The sequence below is a fragment of the Neopsephotus bourkii genome, unplaced genomic scaffold (assembly GCF_033783945.1).
Source record: "Neopsephotus bourkii isolate Nb327-2 ecotype Australia unplaced genomic scaffold, CSIRO-AGI_Nbou_v1 NB_403, whole genome shotgun sequence".
Classification (NCBI taxonomy): Eukaryota; Metazoa; Chordata; class Aves; order Psittaciformes; family Psittacidae; genus Neopsephotus; species Neopsephotus bourkii.
The window spans coordinates 1-20,789 of record NW_026900907.1 but is presented as its reverse complement, the minus strand read 5'-3'; the positions used below and the strand labels follow the sequence as shown (position 1 = coordinate 20,789).

The 20,789-nt window shown below is 43.4% G+C and overlaps 1 protein-coding gene and 1 pseudogene across 1 annotated transcript; both read right to left on the bottom strand.

Annotated features, from left to right (window-relative positions):
- Positions 1 to 415: 415 nt before the first annotated feature.
- On the bottom strand, positions 416 to 15,658 carry LOC133210168 (kinesin-like protein KIF20B; annotated as a pseudogene).
- Positions 15,659 to 15,916: 258 nt separating this feature from the next.
- On the bottom strand, positions 15,917 to 19,860 carry LOC133210169 (forkhead box protein J1-like). Its single transcript, XM_061349314.1, has 2 exons — positions 19,203 to 19,860; positions 15,917 to 16,737 (listed from the first exon to the last, which is right to left on the bottom strand). Exons 1-2 carry the CDS (start codon positions 19,731 to 19,733, stop codon positions 15,940 to 15,942), a joined length of 1,329 nt encoding a protein of 442 aa, XP_061205298.1. The 5' UTR covers positions 19,734 to 19,860; the 3' UTR covers positions 15,917 to 15,939.
- Positions 19,861 to 20,789: the final 929 nt, after the last annotated feature.

The window sequence follows — 20,789 nt, the reverse complement described above, 5'->3', positions numbered from 1 at the left end:
GTAACTTTCCTTTCAATGCCAACTCACCTGCTACCATTCAAGCAAGCATCAATTCCTTACAGAAAAATTCAATTTTCTGAAATGGTTAAGCCAGTATTAAGATAGATTTAGATCTTTGTATAAGGAAAATTGAGACGCCCAAGACTTACATAGTCTTTTATGGTTTCTTCAAAAAGGGATATCAAATCTTGTAGTCTCATAATAGCATCATCTTTTTGCTCCGCAGTGTCCATTAGTACTTCAGTCCTTTCATTCTGTGTATTCATTTTCTTGGAAATGAAAGAACAGTAATTCAGTCAGTGTTAAATCATTCAACTACTTGGAAGCAATATCAGTTGTAATGGAATTTTAAGCTATTGGAATACTGTATTAAACCACATCATTTTGCACAAGTTTTTCTCCTTCAGAAAGCTACCTCAGCTGCTTCTTTAAGCTGCTCAGATGACTCAGCTAATTTTATCATCTGTGTTTGAATGTCTGTAACAAGAAAAGTCTGTATCAAATAAGCAGTCAATATGTAGTTTACTTATTAGTCTATTTTTTCCAGGTCTTCTGGTAACTCAGTAGCTTTTGAATAGATTATTTCCATGTTGACATATAAGACATTTCAGAAGTTGCTTAGTTGTTTGTTTGTTTGTTTTTTAACAGAATTGAGCCTTGCAACCCATATAAAATACAGATCATGCCAAGAGACTTCTGGTGAAATTGTATTAAAAGGTATTGTTACTTTTTCCTCTATGAACATTCCACAGGGTACCTGGAAACACTGCGTCAGCAAAATGTAAAGTGCTGGGACTACAACATCATGAAATCAAGATTCAATTTCATGTTTTACCCCACAGTTCAGAAGCCTGCAATTGATAAAATTAAGTAGTCTTAAAAATGGAATAACCAAGACCTGTGAAATTGTTCAACCTCAACATACATAAAACAATTGTTTACCACCTTGATACATATGATTTGGTTCCAAAATCCTGCTTAACTGGATCATTTGCTCTACTTCGAATCATAGAATAGTTAGGGTTGGAAAGGACCTTAGGATCATCTAGTTCCAACCCCCCTGCCATGGGCAGGGACACCCCACATTAAACCGTGTCACCCAAGGCTCCGTCCAACCTGGCCTTGAACACCACCAGGGATGGAGCATAGTCAGTAGTCAGTCCTTTCTTGGTTTTGCCTTTCACACAGATACACCGGCTCACCCTTGCTTTTCTTTGCCAGCTCTCCTTCAGCTTTGATTAGTTCCTTGCTTTTCATTGCCAGCTCTTTTTTGGTCTTAGTTAGCTCAGTGGTAGTTTTTTCCAGTTCTTTCTCAAGCCAAGCTATAGCTTTCTGTTGTTCCTCTAGGTTCCCAATGTACTTGTGTGCTTCTTCTGCTTGCTTTTTGATATCCGCAACATCATCCTGCAGGGAAGCAACAACGCCCTCAAGATCAGTGTAGGTACCAGGCCCCATGCTATGGTTTTCATCCTGAAAGATAATTTATATCCATTTAGAAATGGCAAATAATTACCCAGTAGTCGTTATTTCTACAGAAAAATGGGAAGACCATTATGAATTCAAACATACAAGTACAGCTAATTCTCGCTTCAAAACCATCTTGGGTTTTCAGCTGTTTTGATTGCAAGTTTTTGTCTACCTTTACACACAGCTCTCCAGTATCAAGTCATAGTTATTCTTCTTTTTTTAAAACATCTAATGACCCATAACATTCCCTTTCACATCACCACAAAAACATCCCCTCCAAACTTAGTGTAAGAGCAGGTATTTTTTTTACCCAAGGAGAACATTGACTAAATACAGCAAGAGAACAGAGAATGCAGAAAACCCCAAAGATGCCTAAAAGCACACCCACCCAAGGCTCAACAACTGCTATTAAATTGGATAAATACATCTTGCTGAGAATACAGTTACACAGCACATAATCTTCAAAACCACTCTTCTAATCCCCAAAACATAATGGCCATAATGGATAGTTAGTAGAAGAGATGTTGGGGCACAGGTTAGGGGGTGTACAAAGGTAAAAGTACCAGAGGTTCAGCTTGCTCACTGCCAGGCCTGTCTTTATATCCTTCATCTGTGTTTTCAATATAATCATTTACAAGTTCCTTGAAGATTTCCAGACGTCTTTCAGTATCCTCTTCAAGCCGTTCTCGTTCCTGAGAAAGGCACTCTCTGTATAGTAGGAAAAATATAGTCAGATAAAAGCTAGCCAGTATGAGATGCTAAGAAGTTATTAGTACAGCTGCTTAGAAACAAAGTTGTTTATTTTAGCACAATAGAATGATACACAAAACAGTTTCAATAAGGAAAGTTTCCCACAAGTGACATTTTTCCCCTTTCCTCAACCATTACAACACTTAACTGGCAAAAGTTCTTTTACTAGCTCATTCATACAACAGGAGGATTCATCAGTAGATTGAACTATCAGCAATTTATAAGTTCACACAGAGTAGGCATCAGCAAACAACACGCTTATTACAAGAATTCTGGAAGTTGTCTTAAAAACACAGGCTTAAGCGCCAAAGGATTCAGTTCTTGTTTTCCAGATCCTCATTTGGGGGCAATAATAATGAAAACTCCACAAAACCCTCAAGTCCCCTGTTCCCTCACCCTTGTCTTCCCTAGAATTGACCAAAATTGCTGTTCCTTACAGAACAGTTTTCAGATTTTTCCTGTACATAGAACACAAAGGAACAGTCTTCTCTATTGCTAGGAAACAGGTAATACTACTTGCTGTGCATGGTTATTGCATGGGTTACCAAAAAGAGAGAAATAGAAATCCGCAACTCTTACTTCTCAGTCTGTACAGTTTTCCCACAGTAGGCACTAAGTCATGAGTAATCCCACTTTTAGATCTGAAGACCATATTCAAGTAGAATGGTGATCAGAAAAAAAAAAACACCAAAAAACCATGAGGTGGGAAAATGAGAACACCGCTTTGCTTCAAGACTCCATTCTATACTAATTCTTAAAGAAGCCTTAGCACATACCATATAGTCTTCTTTTCCCATACAAACTTGATTTGCTTCATGTTGCTGCAATGCTTCTTCTCTTGACATGTGCTGTTTCTCATCATCTTCAATCACATCTTCTATGCTCCTATCCCATAGCATAGTAGTTCTTTTCCTTGGGACTGGCATTTTAGTGTCAAGTAGTGATGATTCTTTTGCTGATTTATGGCCAAATGACTGAACTTGAGGAAGAACAGATGCATCCAGAACAAAGACCTACCCAGAAAATAAAGAACAAAGCCACCAGTAATTTATTAAACCTTTACTGGCACTTTCCTATAGGCCTCCCGAGACTATCCTCTGTTCAGAGTCACTACTTAGACCAGTTCCCAGCTAGGGTACCAAAAAGTCACTTTATAATCTTAACCTTTCTTTTGATCCTAGGAACACCAAGTTTCACAAGCTGAACAACCTACAAGAGGGTTGCCAACCCACACACCAACATATTTATTTTTCCTATACTTGGGGTTTCTAGTTGCATTACATAAATGTCATCCTACAAATTCTATTTTTTAAATAGCTGTATCACCCCTACAGTCTGCTCCTTCTGACATTGTACTTAACCTGCTTAGACAAGCCCACATGCCAAAGGCCTGGACCTCCCTCAACCTGCTCACTGAAACCTCTATGGACACAAAGATGACCTTTCAAACTCTGGTGCTCAACCTATTTTATCAATATTTCAGGTGAGCAATATTCAAATTAAGATGGCAGGAGGACATGGGGAGCTAGAATTGCTCCTAAGAGGGAGCATATCATGACCACAGAAAAAAAGTCTACCTAGCTCTCAGGGAATTTCTTCCCAATACAGCAAGTGTCTTGTTAGGCTGGACATTTTGTAGGAATTACAGATTTTCAGCAAAGTAGTAAAGCCTGACTAGGAGTAATTAGAAAATATGATTGCAATGAGACAAAAATCCAGCAACTAAGTTTATTCTTACAAGTGAGAATACCTGCCCTTTAAATGCAAATCAGAAGTACTGATCACAAGATGAAGTACTACACACTTACTTTTTGTGCAGTGGCTGAGAACTTTAGCACATTGAGTGTTTCATCATATGCTGACGCACACTGGCTTATATTTACTATCATACAGATCTTCCTCTTTCCACTGAAGAATCCTTGAAAGCAGTGAGTTAACTTGCTTTCCCGAAAGGGTATGTGCTGCTGTAACCTTCGAAGACAAAAGAACAGATGACCAGAAAGTTAATAATTTCCAGTTAGTGTCAGAGCTATGCAGTGTAACCCAAACACTTCAGTATTTATAAAAGTAGTCTTTAAATCAATTAAGGTTATTTTGGACTAGATACAGCTATTTGTGAAAAGATTGTGCGGCTGATGTGAACTGCTGCTTTAGCCATTGTCTCAGATCAGCTATAGCAATACATTTGGAGGGAACACTGAAACCAACAGCATGCTGAACATATAGCATAAGGTAGGTCACATGACCTCATGCTACCTCAAGCTATAGTCCACCTCTTTTCCTTTCCACGCTCATGGAAAGCATATACTTAGTTCTAGGCATGCAGTATCCAACACTACCAGAGACCTCTTACTCAGTATCCTGTCTCTGAAAACAGACAATTGCAAGAAAACAGGTATACATCAAGCACATGGAGATACTCTTCAGAACTTTTCCTAATCCCCAGCAGTTCAACATTTCCAAAAATCAAAAGCTGTGACCCTGAACATAACAGCTGGTGATGGAGTTTTTTTATGGTAAGAATTTTTATGAGAATTCCTAATAAATGACTAAAGACACTTGCCACCGAATAAGTTGCCTGCATTTTGGACACACAACAGCTATTTACAGTTATGTGAACCGCAATGTAGAACTCAAGATAGTGACACTCCTGCCAGAATACATGTACAGCTCATAAGTAGCTTTGCTGCAGGACTGAAACAAAACTCCTTTAAGAAAGTTACTGCTTCCAATCCAGCTTGCAAAGGGGCACATATTAACATTTTAAGAGATCATGCTTTAGAGTATTTCTTCTATATTATTAAAATTCAAAGTTAAGATCAAAAAACCACATTCTAAATAGACTAACAGCTTGCAAGCAGCTGCCAATAGAAGCACATAGAAAATAGAGTTAGCTCTAAGGAATAATAGAAGGCTGAAAATCTGACTCTAACACAAGTTTAAAAAACTCTTTTGCAAAGTTTGTTGCATCAGCCAAGCTCAGAAGCAACTTAATTTGATAAAATCCATAACAGCATACCTAAAGGATGTCAGAATTTGAATGATATAAGGAACAAAACAAAGCAAGTTTAACAATAGCTTTCCCAGATCAACACAACTTTACAATATAGACTTTACAAGTCTACATATCTTTTCCACCAAAACCTTAGTGAGAGCATTGCCTATTTTAAACAATAGCTTTAAAACGTTCTAGGCAATATTTAAAATCCACAACTAGTCCGCAATTCGTAAGAGGACTTACTTTGACTGTTGACAGTTCTTGAGTGAGTTAATACACTTGCCTAGAATCAGGAGGGAGGTGTTTATATTTCTACTCTCTTTCAATCTATCCCCTTCATTACGGGTCTTGGTACATCTTTCTGAACCACCAAGATCACACAAGGACAATCTGAAAGCAGATAAAGAAATCCACTTTATTCACCTTTGAGCATGAAGAAATTACATGCTTTTAAAAACACTTTCCTTAGATAAAGAATTTCTTGCTGCTTCCCTAAACAAATTTCACACTACTGCCTGCCAAACTCTTCCCCAACAGGTTTCCCCTTCCCCCCCCAATTCCTTCTGAGGACTTACATGAGTTCAGGAGTACAGCAGGCTAACTGAACCCTGTGTTGAATAGAGGGTACAAGATACAAAACAGCATTACCACCTGATGGCTTGAGGTAGAGGACTAAGTACCATATGAATTTAGAAAGTGGGGAAAACTATACGTGCATGAGGCTCTACCAGAGAGTTCTGGGTGCACAGTGCAGTACCAGCACATCAACATGTAAGATAACTGACAACATCATAAAAGAGGGAGACTCAGCTCTGAACTTACTCATTGACTCGAATCACTTGCGGTGCTCCTGAATCTTCAATTTTCAATACTTTAACTGTGAATATGCTGTGACTGAAAGAAATTTAAATCAGTAGAGAAGTGAAAATATTTTCAGCCTCCACCACATCTGTTTAAAACACTGTTGAATCTGCCAACATATCTATGCATATACCCCATCAGATACAAACTTTTGAAGAGATACTTATGTAGCACTTATTTTCCTTTCTTTCTCAGACATTTAGACAGAGTAAAAGCCAAGTGCTTTTGCCTGAAGGAGACTATTTGATAGAACACTGTTAGGTTTAGTACATGTTCATCTTATTGAAGGATTGAATCCTTCTGGCTCAAAGCACTGCTAAAGGATGCCAAACCCTAAACAGAGATATCCAGACCTTCTTCCTAAGCCTAGATATCCAGACCTTCTTAAAGCTTCTTCCCTAGACCTTCAAGCCATATTTTTGCTGCATGCTCCATCCCACACACCATCCTATGCCCAGTGTTATTCAATGTTTCTCACCTCCTGCTGGAGTTAGCATTTAGTTTCGTGCTTGCAATACTCTGCTGTTTCAACCCAGTTTTAGAAGTCGAAAAGCTTCTTTAGAATCAGAAATCTGTACCCACTGCAGACCTTTAGGAAGAACAAACATGATAAATTTGTAAATATCAACAAAAAGTAAGAAGGGCTTCAGAGATAACATATGCACACCAGGAGTAATACTATTTGGCAATTTGCAATGTATTCCAATCACCTTTTACATACGAACATCCCTTGATGTCTTGAGCAAGGCGTAGCGTCCTTCTTTTCTTGTCATTTGATATAGGAATCAGGAGATCATAAAAACATTCATTGTAAATCTCAAAAAATGAAACCCAAACAGAAAACTTCACATCATTTTTCACACTTGGGCTAGACTGTTCTGAGTCTTTTAAGAGCTGTTCCAAATCTGGCAAGAACAAAGTATTACAAGTCAGTATAGGCCTAGGAAAGTGAATGTCATTTTAAAAAATTAGTAAGTGAAAACTGAGCCTTCTAGAACACGTGTCGTGGACAAAAACAACTGAGATCCCCTCCCCCTTTATTAAGCATCACATGTTTACCCTACATAATTGCCAGAGACACTCTACCACTTCCTTTTCCACTTGCAAATTCTTTCAAACACACACAGCTTGGCTGGAATTATTCAAGTCTCTCCAGTATCTTTAGAAGATTGAATTAAATCAACAAGTACAATTCATTCTGACTTTTTAAAGCAAACATGGGTAGTTTTTAAGTGCAAGAATTAGATTACATGCAGTTACTCTAAAAGCCTGTCAGGACACCATTAGGGCCCACAGAATAAGTAGTACTGTTTTCTTGCTTACTACCCAATTCACAGGCATATAAAAATGTCAAGTCGTCATTTTGTTATTAACATAGGCCATAAGTCAGTTATTGACCTGAAGAAAACTTCTTTGTGAGCTTCAATTACAATTCCTTAATATTAAACATACCCTTAGAATCAGCCGGTGCTTTCTTGGTGGTGCTATTTCGATGGTCTACCTATAAAAGAGAACAGACTTGAAGAGGCATTGTTGACTACACCACCAGGTACTCCTGTAGTAGCTCTATTGTCCTACTAGATAAGAATGCAGCACAGCTGTAATATGCCAGTACAAAGACTCTGCCTACATATTATGCCTAGTGCACCAGTAGACTCCTGTTAAAAGGATTGTTCTTACTTTAATACTCATTCCTGACACCTCCGTTATGTAGGGCCTTACCACAGCATACAGCACTTCAGCTTGCTGAACCAGAAGAAAATGAGCCAGAGAAAGAGAGAAGTGAGAGCCCGCACAGAAACAGGGTTATTTAAACAGGATGATTTGCAGGAGTCCAGTTGCAGTTTACACATTACTCTTATCACAGCAAATGTAGAGTCCTGATTTTTTTTTATTATTGGCATTTTGCTAATCCAGAATTCCTTATCTTGCAGTTTATTAGGTCAGCTCTCAGAAACAGGTAAGTGTAGAACATATATTCACTTAAGAAGTTAAGTGAGCAATTTACTGCTTTGTGATTCAACTGTGAAAGGTTTCTACAGCCTGTAATAAAGTCTAGGTCTTAGGAAGAGAACAAAAATCTTCTGTGCTGTTCAGTAAAAGAAAACCACAAGTCTAGAAAAGATCAAAGAACAAATCAGAGCTTATGAGGTTCATACACATGTACTCCATTCCCAGTTTTAGTTTTGGTTGAATGATTTTTGTTTAGAAACAGAACTGCCTAAGAGAGAGGGAAACAGGTGTGGTTTAAGTCAGTTTGGTTTTGTTTGTGTGTTAGGTTTTTTTTTGGTTGGTTTGTTTGGGTTTTTAATGTTTTGTCAAGGTTACATTTTACTTAAAGCTGGAATTCTATAAAGATATTCCTGAAATAGTTAAATAGTTAGGTAATCAAAACTTTTAGGTTTGAGCTTTATACATTAAAAATACCCATAAAAATCTGCCTCTTAATATAGATACAAACTTTGCCACTGGAGAAGTCCAGTTAACTAAGATTAAAAAAAAAAAAGTCACATACATTCCAAGACACAACAGCCAGAATACTTCATTATAACCCGGCATACCACTAGGGAGATAAATTAAGCATTTTCAGTAAAGATAAAAAAAAAACAACCCACAATAATCCCTTCCTAGTTCAAATTGCCAGCATACACTCAGGTTTCTTATTCCATTCATTTCAGAATTAAAAACATCAAGAAAAAGGGTATCCTTACATAAAATACAAATCCCCTATAACTGTAATGAAACTAAACAGCTTCAGGATTCCAGGCAGCTCATGAAACTGAGGTGTATTTCTGGACTATTCAACAGTGATCTGTTTAAGAAGGAAGCCCAGCAGAAACCCATTTTAATTCAAATCTTTAGAAGTCCACTGGCTTTATAGCTCTGCTGTTAAAAAAAAAAAAAAAGAAAAAAATTAAATAAAAATTGCTTCTTTTGAGGATACTTGCCAAACAAAGAGGGGAACAACCTCAAAATCATTAATTTCAGTCAAGTACCCTGAAAGACAGTAATTCTTTAAAGGAGCAGACCTAGCAGCATCTCCACAGATGGGGATACTATTAGTGTACAGTCCTTTTTAAGCACCAGCAACCCTAGAGGATAAATTGTCAGGTGCCCAAGCTACAGGAAAACACACCCTTAAGTTTACATCCTACCAAGTATTCAGCTACAAGACAGAAACCCACAGGAAAACAGGGTTCATCAGCTCTACTGCCCACTTTACTGCGCATCCGAATGGCTGGCTGACAGCAAATAGATATGTCCATGTTTAAATACAATGTCTTTCTTTTGAGAAATGAACAGGGTAACACTGAGCTATCCAAAGATGTGCATACTCTTCAGTATAGGAAGAAGTGATTCTTTACCTCTTTTGTTAGGCGAAGTATCGGATTTTTAATAGCAATTTCTTCTCTCACTTGGTCTTCAGTCAGCTTTATATAATCTCTACAACCATGGGGTTTGAGATCCATTGCTGTGTGTAACTTTCCTCGAATGCTTTTAAACAACATATCCATAGTCCTTGGCAGAATACCGACATCATCTTCTGTCCCTGAAGGCAACATACAAAAGAAAGACCCTAATTATTACTGGGACCAAGATAAACAGATAAATGAAGACAAAAATAAGAAATCTTAATCTCAAGGGATACATGAGGAATTTGGAGGCCACTTACAGCATCAAGCAGTAGGGTTTTGGTTGTTCGTTTGTTTTCTCAATAGAACAGAAACATCATGAATGTTTTTGAAAGTATTCGGCTTTCAGCAACTGCTTACGCTCTATACTTCTGACAGTAAGGGGTAAAACATACAACAAAAAACTGCTGGGGTATTCTCATAAGCTTAGCCTTAAAGGAAAAAAAACAACCCAAACAAAAATACTACAACCAGACACTTAGAGAACTCAGTTTTTGAAATCACATTTCATAGGCTGTCTTCACTCACTCTCTCAAGGAAGTAATCCTGAAATACAAGTCATTACTGATCTCTCAGCTGTTGCCCTGTACTAATTCCACAGACCCGACAAAAGAAGTACTAGAAACCCTGTGGAAAGACACAGGCCTTTCCCTACCCCAGACCCTTTTCTCAGAGCATACTACTTTTGCTCCTGAAAGGCAAAAAGGAGTCAAATAAAAGATTTTGTGCACATTGGATTTTTCTGAATCCAGATGCAAGTTTAAGAAGGGTTCACTTAACTGATTTCTAAACCAGAGAGAATGTGATAGACTAGAAGAGAAACTACTGCTCTGTCTCAGACTCCGACAGCATTATCTTCCAGCCTCTGATAGTTTCTGCTACTCTTGAGACAGATGGGCTTCTAAGAGTTACAGCACTAGCTGCGCCACATAAATCAGAACTGATGTAAAATCTAGGTAGCACTTAAAAACCAAGCCAAGAACTAAATAACATAGGAAATTAAAGTACTGTTGCCTTATGTTTATTTCTCATCATTGTCTCTCTTCTCTAATCACTTCTTGTTTATTGTGATGTCATTTGTTAGTCAACTTAACATGAAGAAAGTAACACTCACTGGCAAACAATAGAGTCTTAAAAAAAGACACAAAAACCCAAACACTAGTCTAGTGTAGAGTAACTTACATACCTTTCATATCCTGGTACACAGAAGCTATGTTTTCCTAACTCCCTCTCCTCCCTGACACTCTAGATCCTTCAAGGGGAAAAGAAAACTCAAACAACTGGTTGAAATTATTCTAACCTTACAAATCACTATATGCTCACTTTAACTCTGGAAGGGACTCCATCTGTTGGCAGCTTAGTGATATTTGTAATGGAATGGGGCTTGCAAAGACTATTTATTAATATTCAATATAAGCCAGTGTCTAGGACCTACACTTTAAATAAAGTAAAAAGCTATAATATTTCTGCTAGAAGCAATGAGCACTCAAGAAAGAAATTTCATTCAAGGAGAACTCATATCTGCTTATACCTCGGAATGTGTAGGTTTTCCCAGCATTTGTAACACCATATGTAAAAATAAGGCGATTATATCCATCTAAGAAATCCTGCACAGGTTGCCTCATGGCACCTTCAAAGACTTCTTCTTGAGTTGTTTCAGGTCCAAACACCTGAGCATAAACAAAATAAAGACATCTCCTGGTAAAGCAATCATTAGGGGCTTCTGAAGAACCTTTTAAATACTATATATCTGTAAACTTAAAGACTATTGACAGTTTAAAAATCTAGTTTGCTTAGTACTAAATAATTTGAACCAAGTTTTTCCGTGAATAAATTAAAAACATTTAAAGACAATTTACTTACTCTTGAAAAAGTGAACTTCTGTATCATCTGTCCAGCATTCTTTTCACTTAGTCGACTCAAAGAGTTTTAGGGGGCCTTCAGGATGACGCTTCTTGAGTCTTCAAGTGAAACACAGTCCTATTAAAAGGAAACATAATCAATGCAGGCATGAAAAGAGCATAGAAAGCTGAACTTAGAGGGAAAAAAAAAACCCTACACATTTAAGGTATTTTTAACCTAATTAAGTTTCACACCTGGAATTCATTCTCTCTTTCCAATGATGTAAATGGCCTAATACGCAGACAAACTTCTATGTGTCCCTTAGACTCCAAACTGCTCTTCTTAAGTAAAAAAAAAAAAAAAAAGTTAGACATTTGTTAAGATTCTATGGTAAGTAGCATGTTAAGGCAATTTTATTTTCAACGGGCTATTTTGAACAGACTTATTTGAAGACATGGGAAGCAAAAGTAATTCATTACATCAGTTTTTACAAGTGCTTAGGCCCCTGCAAAATGTCACTGTCATAACTTACAGTTATTAATCTAGCAGCACATGTATATAGGCTACATAAAGGCCAACCAGATATCAAGAAAGAAACCCACAAAAACATTCCATGATTAAGCTGCTCTAAACTGGCAATTAGCCTCATTCACAGAAGACTGGTGCACCCTGCAAGGTACCAGTGCAGTGCCACAATACTTAGTCTAATCCTATGCATCTTCTCCAAATTCAAGACATACTAAAGATGCTTTTCATCTTCTATGTAAAGTTCTGATTATTGTTATAAATGAAAGGTCTAAACTCCTTTAAATCCAAGCAATGCAAGCATCAAAGTTTTCTTACCTGGCTTGTATCTGAGTGTGAAGAAACCAAAGAAAATGCAGTAGAGAGATTTGCTTTAATATCTTCCACGTATGCTGGTCCTGTTCTTTCAGGTGGCTCAATACTAGTAGTATAGAAGCATCTGAAAAGTTGCTCATTATCCAGCATTGGTTCCATCCTGCAAGATAAAACACAACTATTTTTTGCTCTCTGATCATATAATGTAGAGCTCGTGAAGTCCCTTAGAATACAATTTGAAACCAATAGGTTCAAGTTCTCCAAGGAGAAAGGTTTCTTTATTCTATATATAATTTACATAGCCAGTTTCTGATAGCTGGGGAGAGGGTCTGCAGAGGGGTTAGCACCATGATGAAACAAGAGCAGCCATTCTCCCATTCTTCTTTTAATGGAAAGCAACTGCTTACCAGGAAAAGCCTTACACATATACCACAACTCTGCTAAAAAACATGTCTGACAAGGAAGATGAAATAAAAAAACCCACCAAACAAATTATATTGCTCCACACCCACTTGTCCATGATCCCATTATAGCATCTATTTTGAATACTCACTGCACGAGTAACCAAAATTCATGGATATCTCTGCAGGACCTGATAAATTCCAAAGACTAAAAAATACCTGTCGTGGTTTAACCCCAGCCAGACAGCTTTTTCACTCACTCCCCCCTTCTTGCCCTCCCCCTACTCCTGGAGGGACGGAGAGGAGAATCAGAAAGAATGCAACTCCCACGGGTTGAGATAAGAACAGTTTAGTAACTAAGGTAAAACACAGATCACTGCTGCTACCACCAATACTAATGATAAAGGAAATAACAAGGGAAGAGTACACAACATCTCATCACCAGGCGACCGATAACGCGTCCCCCCAGCCCGACCAAGCACCGACCGATACCTCCTCCAACCCTGCAGTCCACCTGCCCTTCCGGCTAACTCCCAGTTACAACCTGGCCATGACGTGCTGTGATATGGAATACCTCTTTGGTCAGTTTGGGTCAGGTGTCCTGTCTCTGCTTCCTCCCAGTTTCCCTCCTCCCTGGCAGAGCAGGAGGCTCGCAAAGCCCTTGGCCAAACCAGAACATCATTGTTTTCAGCTCTGTTCCCAGGCCAAAAGTCAAAACACAGCACTGCACCAGCCACCAAGAAAGAGAAAAATGACTGCTACTGCTAAACCCAGGACAATACCTTTAGCTATTAAGGGGACACTAGAAAATTAGAAGACTCCATGACACAGTATAAGTATTGCCTTTTAGCATTTTTCAACCATTTTACGCATCAACAATTCATTTATAAATCCATAACTTAAAGACTTCTGTCCATCCCAGAACCTGGGAAGTGAAAATTTGCTATTGAAAATGAAATAAATTAATTCAATGTTGAGTAGACAGATAAATTTCAAAGTAACTTTTTTAAAGTGCATTTAAAAATGTTAGTATATTTTGTTGGCATTTTACTCTCCTACTGCTTTTTCCTGTGGAGTTACAGATGTGACTTGTCAGCTTTAATTATGGATTGAGTTTAAAATAACTAACTCATTGGGCAATTGCTCATAGAGGGTGGCAGCAAGCATTGTAGCAATTGGACACCTACTACATGACCTCCTAGTTCTGAAATGCACATGCAGCGCTCATTAAAGCAATGGACAGATCAGAGCTGGTTCAAAGCCCCTTTGCTCAGGAAGAGTAGTGCCTATAAAGCAGTTGTAACTTTTTTGCTCCCCCCAGCATAAAACCTGAAACACGTGTGCACTTCAGAGCCAAACCACTTTGAGGCTTCGTCTTTCTACCCAGCTTGTAAAAGGCAGACACAGAACCTCATTAAGTTAGGCAAACATCACCAAGCTACAAATGAGGTACAGTTATGATGATGATGATGATAGATAAACTAAGCAGCAACATTTACTTTGTTCCTCCTAATATGTAGTTTTATTTTGTCAGGCCTGGCATGAAAGCGAGGAAAACTTGGCCTGAAATACTATCACAGCTTGGACAAACACTGACCTGTAACTACTACAGGAAACAAACAGACCTGTGCTATTGAAACTGATGTGGCCTATTGTGTACAGGGGGGTTGTACAAGGGGGTTAGACGAAATGTACAGAGGGCGGTTGTACAAGGGGGTACTGCTTAAGTTATAGCTTGCTTGACAAGCTTAGCAGAGGCCTTATCAGGCAGTACCAGGACAGAACCTCCTAATGAGGAGAATAGAGGTGGGTTGTACAAGGGGATACTGCCTAAGTTATAGCTTGTTTGACAAGCTCAGCAGATGCCTTATCAGGCAGTACCAGAACAGAACTTCCTAATGAAGAGAAGAGCTCATTAAACCAGTTGGACATAGACCAGACCCATCCAGCTCCTAAAGAGCATGCGTGAGGACCAGAGGTAAAAAGTTCAAGCCTGAGGCAGACTCGTTTACTTCATCTTGAAGACCCCTACCCACAAGAGGAAGACTACTTACTTCATCTGAAGACCCCTGCCCAAGACCACCAGGAGGCACTGCGCATGCGTGGAGAGCCTTTTAGCTCCTTATAATACGAAGCGGAGATAGAATATGAATATGAATATATATAAGCGTATTGTGCAACCTAATAGATATGTATGACTTTACAGGATAAATGTAAAAGGAAAACAGCACTGAGGTGCGCAGGCCCTTTGGAGGACCAATCCCCCGTGCGTCTTCAGCTGAATAAAGCATACCTACTTTACAACTTTAACCAAGTTGTGGAGTCTGTTCCGCTATCAGTTTGACCCTTCATTTGAGACCTGACTGGCATGGGAAACCCTACCGGAAGCATAAGCCACCACCAGCATAGCTCCCAACTTCGCAAGGGCACGTGAGTTCTTTCCCCACGACAAGGGGGTGTGCGTAAAACAGCCAATACCCCCCTAAAACCTCAATAACACCCTCGAGACCCCAAATACCCCCAGGGACCCCAAATACACCCCTGTGGCTCCAGTACCCCCCACTGCCCCCCCCGTGCCCCCCACCGGGCATTGGGCTGCGCTGCACGATGGAGCGGAAAGTATCCCGGGTGCGCTTGTGCTTCTCCTCAATGCACTGCAGGTCCTCCCCTCCTGACGGGGCAGGCAGCAGAGATCCACGGCCCCGCCGCACCGCGCCGCCGGCCGAACGGGCGCCGCAGTTCCACAGGCGCGCTCCTGGGCCGCCGGAAGCCGGGACCCAGGAACGCCGGCGTCCGGAACACAGCGGGGACCCGGCGATGGACATCGGCCCGCGCGAAGGAGCCGCGAGCCCCCCAGCCCTCGGCCTAGAACCGCACCTCGACGTCCCCTCCACGCCTGTCCTCCAGCACCAGCAGCACCGCGCGGGGCCCGCGCTCCAAGGCCGGGCCCAGCAGCTCCCGCAGCGCCACCCCCCCCTCCCGCCGTCACCACCACAGGGCCCTCGGCGTGGGCCAGGCCAGCAGCGGCACCTGTGCGGCCCGCACCGGGCCCGGACCCGCAGGGCGGCCGCCAACACCGCCGCCATCTTCCGGCAAAACAAACAAACACCAAAAAATATTCTCTATTATCTAATATATAATAGATAATATAAAACCATCCAAAGAGGCAGCCTTGGTGAACTGATAAACCTTTCATTCTTCCCTAGGCACAAGTCAGGAGGGAGCTTGAACTCCAGATGCCATAAGGGACATATATTGGCTGCTATATACTGTACCTATCAACTACTCTGAACAAGGGGAGAGAAACAGTGAGGAAAAAAGGTAAGGGAAGCACAAAGTCTGCATGGGCTTTAAATGGGGACTGGGGTCATACAAGGGATGTGAGGCTGCTCCATTCGCCCTCCTCTGCTGGCAAAGAGGTGTCACAGGCTTCAAAGACCTGGTTGATGTTGACACAGTTGGAGAGGCAGTCGTTTGTGCCTTCATCCCAGGGGTTGTCCAGGAAAGCTGCAGCCAGCAAGGCTTCATCCAGGTCTGGGCTGGTTTGGTTGTATGCAGTGAGGGCCTGCTCCTGCCCCTGGGGACAGTCGATGGGGCCCTGTGCCTCCAAGTCCACATCAGCTCTGATGGGGCCGATTGGAGGTGGGAGCTCCAGATTTTCAAAAGCTGGTAAGTTTTCATTGAGGTTGGCGTTAAAGATGCCTGACCAGTCAAAGTCACCTTTGAGGGACCCCAGCTCCGTCTGCTCCTCCTGGGTCAGCAAGGGAGAGCTGGAAACACGAGCTACCTTGGCTGTTCGGTTGGGCAGGGGCTTCTTGCGTTTGCACCCCACTTCGTCACCCACTGGATTCATGTTCTGGCTCTCGGTGAGTTCTTCAGACTCCTTCAGCAGCTGCTGCGACTCCATGTTGGTGTTGAGGATGTTACTGGAGGTGCAAACCAAAGAGGATGAGCTGGTGGTACGTGGTGGATCCTGCTGGGTGGTTTTGGTGAAGGTGGGGTGGATCTGCACCGGGGGCACTTTCCGCTTCTTGAAGGCACTGTTCTTGAGCCGGTCGGCGTACTGGGGGTCCAGCTTCCAAAACCCCCCTTTCCCTGGTTCCCCCTTCTCCCGAGGCACCTTGATGAAGCACTTGTTCAAGGAGAGGTTGTGCCGGATGGAGTTCTAGGACCAAAAAGAGAAAGAGGCTGAATGTTGGTCAGCTGCCCCAGCACCTACCTGCATGGGGAGATGGGTGGACAAATGTGTTTTCAGCAAGGACCTTGGGGGAAAAGAAGGCAGAATCAGGAACATCAGGGCATCCTGGGCTACATGGCCAGCAGAAACTCCCCTGAGTCACCAGCAGTGTTCTTGTCCCCTGTTGAACCCAACCAGAGGTGGGAAGAGCCAAGGAGTTCAAGCTGGGACTTGCCAACCAACAGGAAGCTTTTGGGCAACTCTCCTTGGCTATAAATTGAGGCCATGGGGCTTTGGATCATGCAGAGCACTGGGAGAAACTGGCCAGTCTTGCTCTAGGCATGGAGCTAAGGGTCCTCCTTCACAGCTAAGGGAGAAGAGGAGGCTCTTTTCACCAGTGTGATCACAGCCCCGTGACAAGCGGCAACACATGGCAGCCCCACGGGGGATGGCATCATCAGGGCCTTCCTTCCATTCCCCCATTCTTCTGGGCCTATTGCTAGTGTTGAAGGGAAAATATTTGGCCAAAAACTAGGCACCAGGCAGGTAAACCAAGGAAGCTGATGTGGAATCACTGCATCTTCATCAGCCACTGCTCAAATGGGCTGAGGGAGGGTCAAAATTGGGAATAAAAAAGAAATAGAGGAATTTCTGTCCCTGTTGAGCTGTTCTGAACCCCTGAATGTGCCTGGAGTGATGTGAAGAGTCAGAAAGGGAACTCAGTTATTGGGTAAATAACCCTGCATTGGGCTCCACAAAGCCAAGACTGTATTAAGAGATTGGATATGGTAGAGGGTTTTTTCCCCCCTAATGTTGCCTGGATATCTTTATGCTTATTCACCCATAATCCGTAGTGCCGAGGAGGAAAAACAAGGCTTGAATGCTTGGAGCTGGTGAAAAACACACACACACACCAAAACCCTCCTCTGGGCTGAAGCTCCTCGGCTGTGTTGGCTCCTCTCCAAAGCACCCAGCTCCCACAGGAATAGATCCATCTCCCCCTGGAGGATGGGTGGCATGACCTTTCCAGGCTGTCTTCAGTACAGGAATTGGGAGAGAGAATGAGAAGAGAAGAGAGCCTCAGAAAGAAAGGAAAGAGAAAAGGGAAAGGAGAGAATAAGGGAAGAATAAAGGAAAAAGAAAAGAAGGAAAATAAAGAAAGGGGGAAAAGAAGAAAGCAGCAGCAGGACACAGACATCCTGAAACAATCCAGGCTGATAACTCCAGGTTACAGCTTAACTGAGTTTTACAGGGCTCAGAGACTCACAGGCTGAATTCTCTGCTCCCCATCTCCGCTCCTCATCCCAAACCTCCTCCAGCCTTCCTCCCTGGTTAGCATAGTTGTCATTCCTGCCCGCAGCAGTGCTGTGCCCCCCCTGCACCTCTGGGCAGGGATTGGAAACCTTCTTTCTTTTATTCATCAACACATTTAATTAAAACTGGGGTATTTATGCATGGGTTCACAGGAGCAAGTCAACACATTGGCACAGCTCCTCCTCCTGCACGTCCGCCCAGCTCAGGGGAGGTTGGGGTGGCTCTGGAGAGAGACCCTTCTCCATGGTGGCCTTCAAGAGCTGCTGGAGACCCCCCTGCCTGAGGACAAGGTGGGCTGGTTTGCCCAGCCCTGCCTGAGTAACAGCACTGCCAGGATCACTGACACACTGTGGATTTGGGCTGGGAATAACCCAAGCAGAGGGACGAGCCACCGGGTCCCTCCTGCCCTGCCGCATCCTACAAACCACACATGCCAGAGGTCCCCTCGTGTGACACAGGAAGGCAGTGAGCCAAGGTGGCTGAGAAAGCCCCTGTGCTTCAGGGAAAGCCCCTGTGCTTCAGGCTGTCCCTAAAGCTGGGGAGCCCAGAGGCTCTCCTCTACCTAATGGGGACATGCTGGTGCTAGCTGGAGACAGCAGCCCTGTTTGACCTCTCTTGGGCTTCCCTTACAGTGATGGACTGGAGACCTGCCCTGCCTGGAAAGCAGCAGCACTTCTGCTCTGAACCTCCTCAAGGATGGATTTGTCCAGCAAGCAGCATCTCCCCAAGGGTCTTCTCCATCCTTCTGCTACGCCTGGTCCTCAGCACCCAGAGATACTCACCCTGGTGACTTCACACGTGTTCAGCCCCAAGAGACTCAGGACCCCACAAGAATCCTGAAAGGTGGAGTCAGGGACAGAGACATCTTCACGCCAGAGCCAAGAGGAGTCGCAGGGACTAGCAGGTACCTCCCTGCTCCCAAAATGGCCCTGGGTTCTCCCCTGTAATGGCTCCTTCCCTCTGCTGCCCTCGTGGTTGTGGCATTTCTGTGCCCCTATTACAGCCATTCCCCACCAGCTGTCCTCCCAGTGGGATCCAGCATCCCAGTGGGACCTTGCCTTGCATGGTGGAGGCTGTGAAAAGCCCTCTTCAGCCCTGCAAGCAGAGGGGACAGGGCAAGAGGTCTCCAGATCTCCTACCTGCCAGGTGGGATCAGCATGTCTGAAGTAGCAGAAGTTGTCAGTAATCCACTTGTAGATGGCAGCAAGGGTGATCTTGGGCTTCCCACTGGCTTCCATTGCCATGCAGATGAGGGTGGCGTAGGAGTAGGGTGGCTTGACTTGCGGGTTGGTCTTGTAGTCGATGTCCTCCATGAACTGAGGGTTCATGGCTACGGTGGTGTGTGCTGTCCTGGAGGTGGATGAAGAGATGGGCTTGCAGGGGGTGTGGGGCATGCCCATGCACGCCGGGTCAGCGGCCAGGGGTGAGCACGGGGCAGCAAAGCTGGGGATCTTCTGATAGTCATGGGGGTCCGGCCCAGTGGGGCAGCAGGAGGACTTGCCCACGCTGGCACTGGTGATGGAGAAGTCCGGGAGCCACATGAGGCTGGTCAGGCTGTCATCCAGTTCATCGAACTCAGCCAAGGTGCCATTCTTTAATCTCTCCCTCCTCTCCCGCACGCCTTTGGACCACACGTCAGCCACGCCTTGGTTCTGCACTGGGTTCTGCATTTACAGGGTGTGCAGGTACAGAAGGGAGGAGATGGGGCAGATCCTGCAGCAACAACAGGGAGAGAGTTGGAGACTCCCCAAGGTGCAGCCACTCTCTGGCACTGGGGCCTGGGTGCTCTGGGTGCTGCTGGGTGAGCCCCATCCCCAGGGTGCTGCGTGCTGCAGCCACATCAACTCCCCTGCAGTGCTTCAGCAGGCCTGAACCTCGGGGAAGGTTCCTCAAACTGCTGCACCACAGCCCCCCCCCCCCCAGCATGCCCAAGTCCGGGTGTCCCAGCACAAGCCTTGGGCTGAAAAACACATCTATTTATAAATAAATTAAATAAATAAATATTTAATTATAAAATAATTATAAATAAATATTTATTTATAAATGAAATTATTTTAAAATATATAAAACTTATTTATAAATATTTATATTTATAAACATTTATAAATATTTATAAATAAATAACACCTACACCCCCTTTAAACAACAAACTGCATCCCTCAAAGGGAGGATGCTTTTCCAACTGCTCCTAGCAGGACAAAACCTCAAGGTCCAACCCCTCGACAAAACATCTTCAATTCCCCATCACCATCACCATCCCCACCACCAGCATCCCTCGGGTTTGGGCTGTTGCTGCTTGCCCCCTTACCCTGGCCTTCCTAACCCGCCCCTGGAACTCTCCCCCAAGCACACCCTCACTCAGAGCAGCCGGTAGATTCGAGCGCCGGTTATTGCCAGGGCAGGAGCAAGTGTCTGGTTTCGCTGCTGGGCTCGAACCCCCGAAATCCTGAGGTTCTGACCCGAGGAACCTCTCCTGTGTGACCCGCAGCGGCGCGACCGCACCGGCTTCGGAAAGGTTCGAATCCCGTTCTGCTCAACGGCCGCAGGGAGCGCGGGACGGGGCGCGGGACCGGGGGGCGGGGACAGTGGAACCCCGGTCTCGCTCCAAGCAGACGGGCTCCCCCGGCCAATCCCGAGATAAAGGCTCAGGGGGCAGCGGTTACGGGTTGGGATGCTCCGGTCCCAGTGTCCCCCCCAGCCCCTGCGCTCGCGGTGGGGTCAGTGGG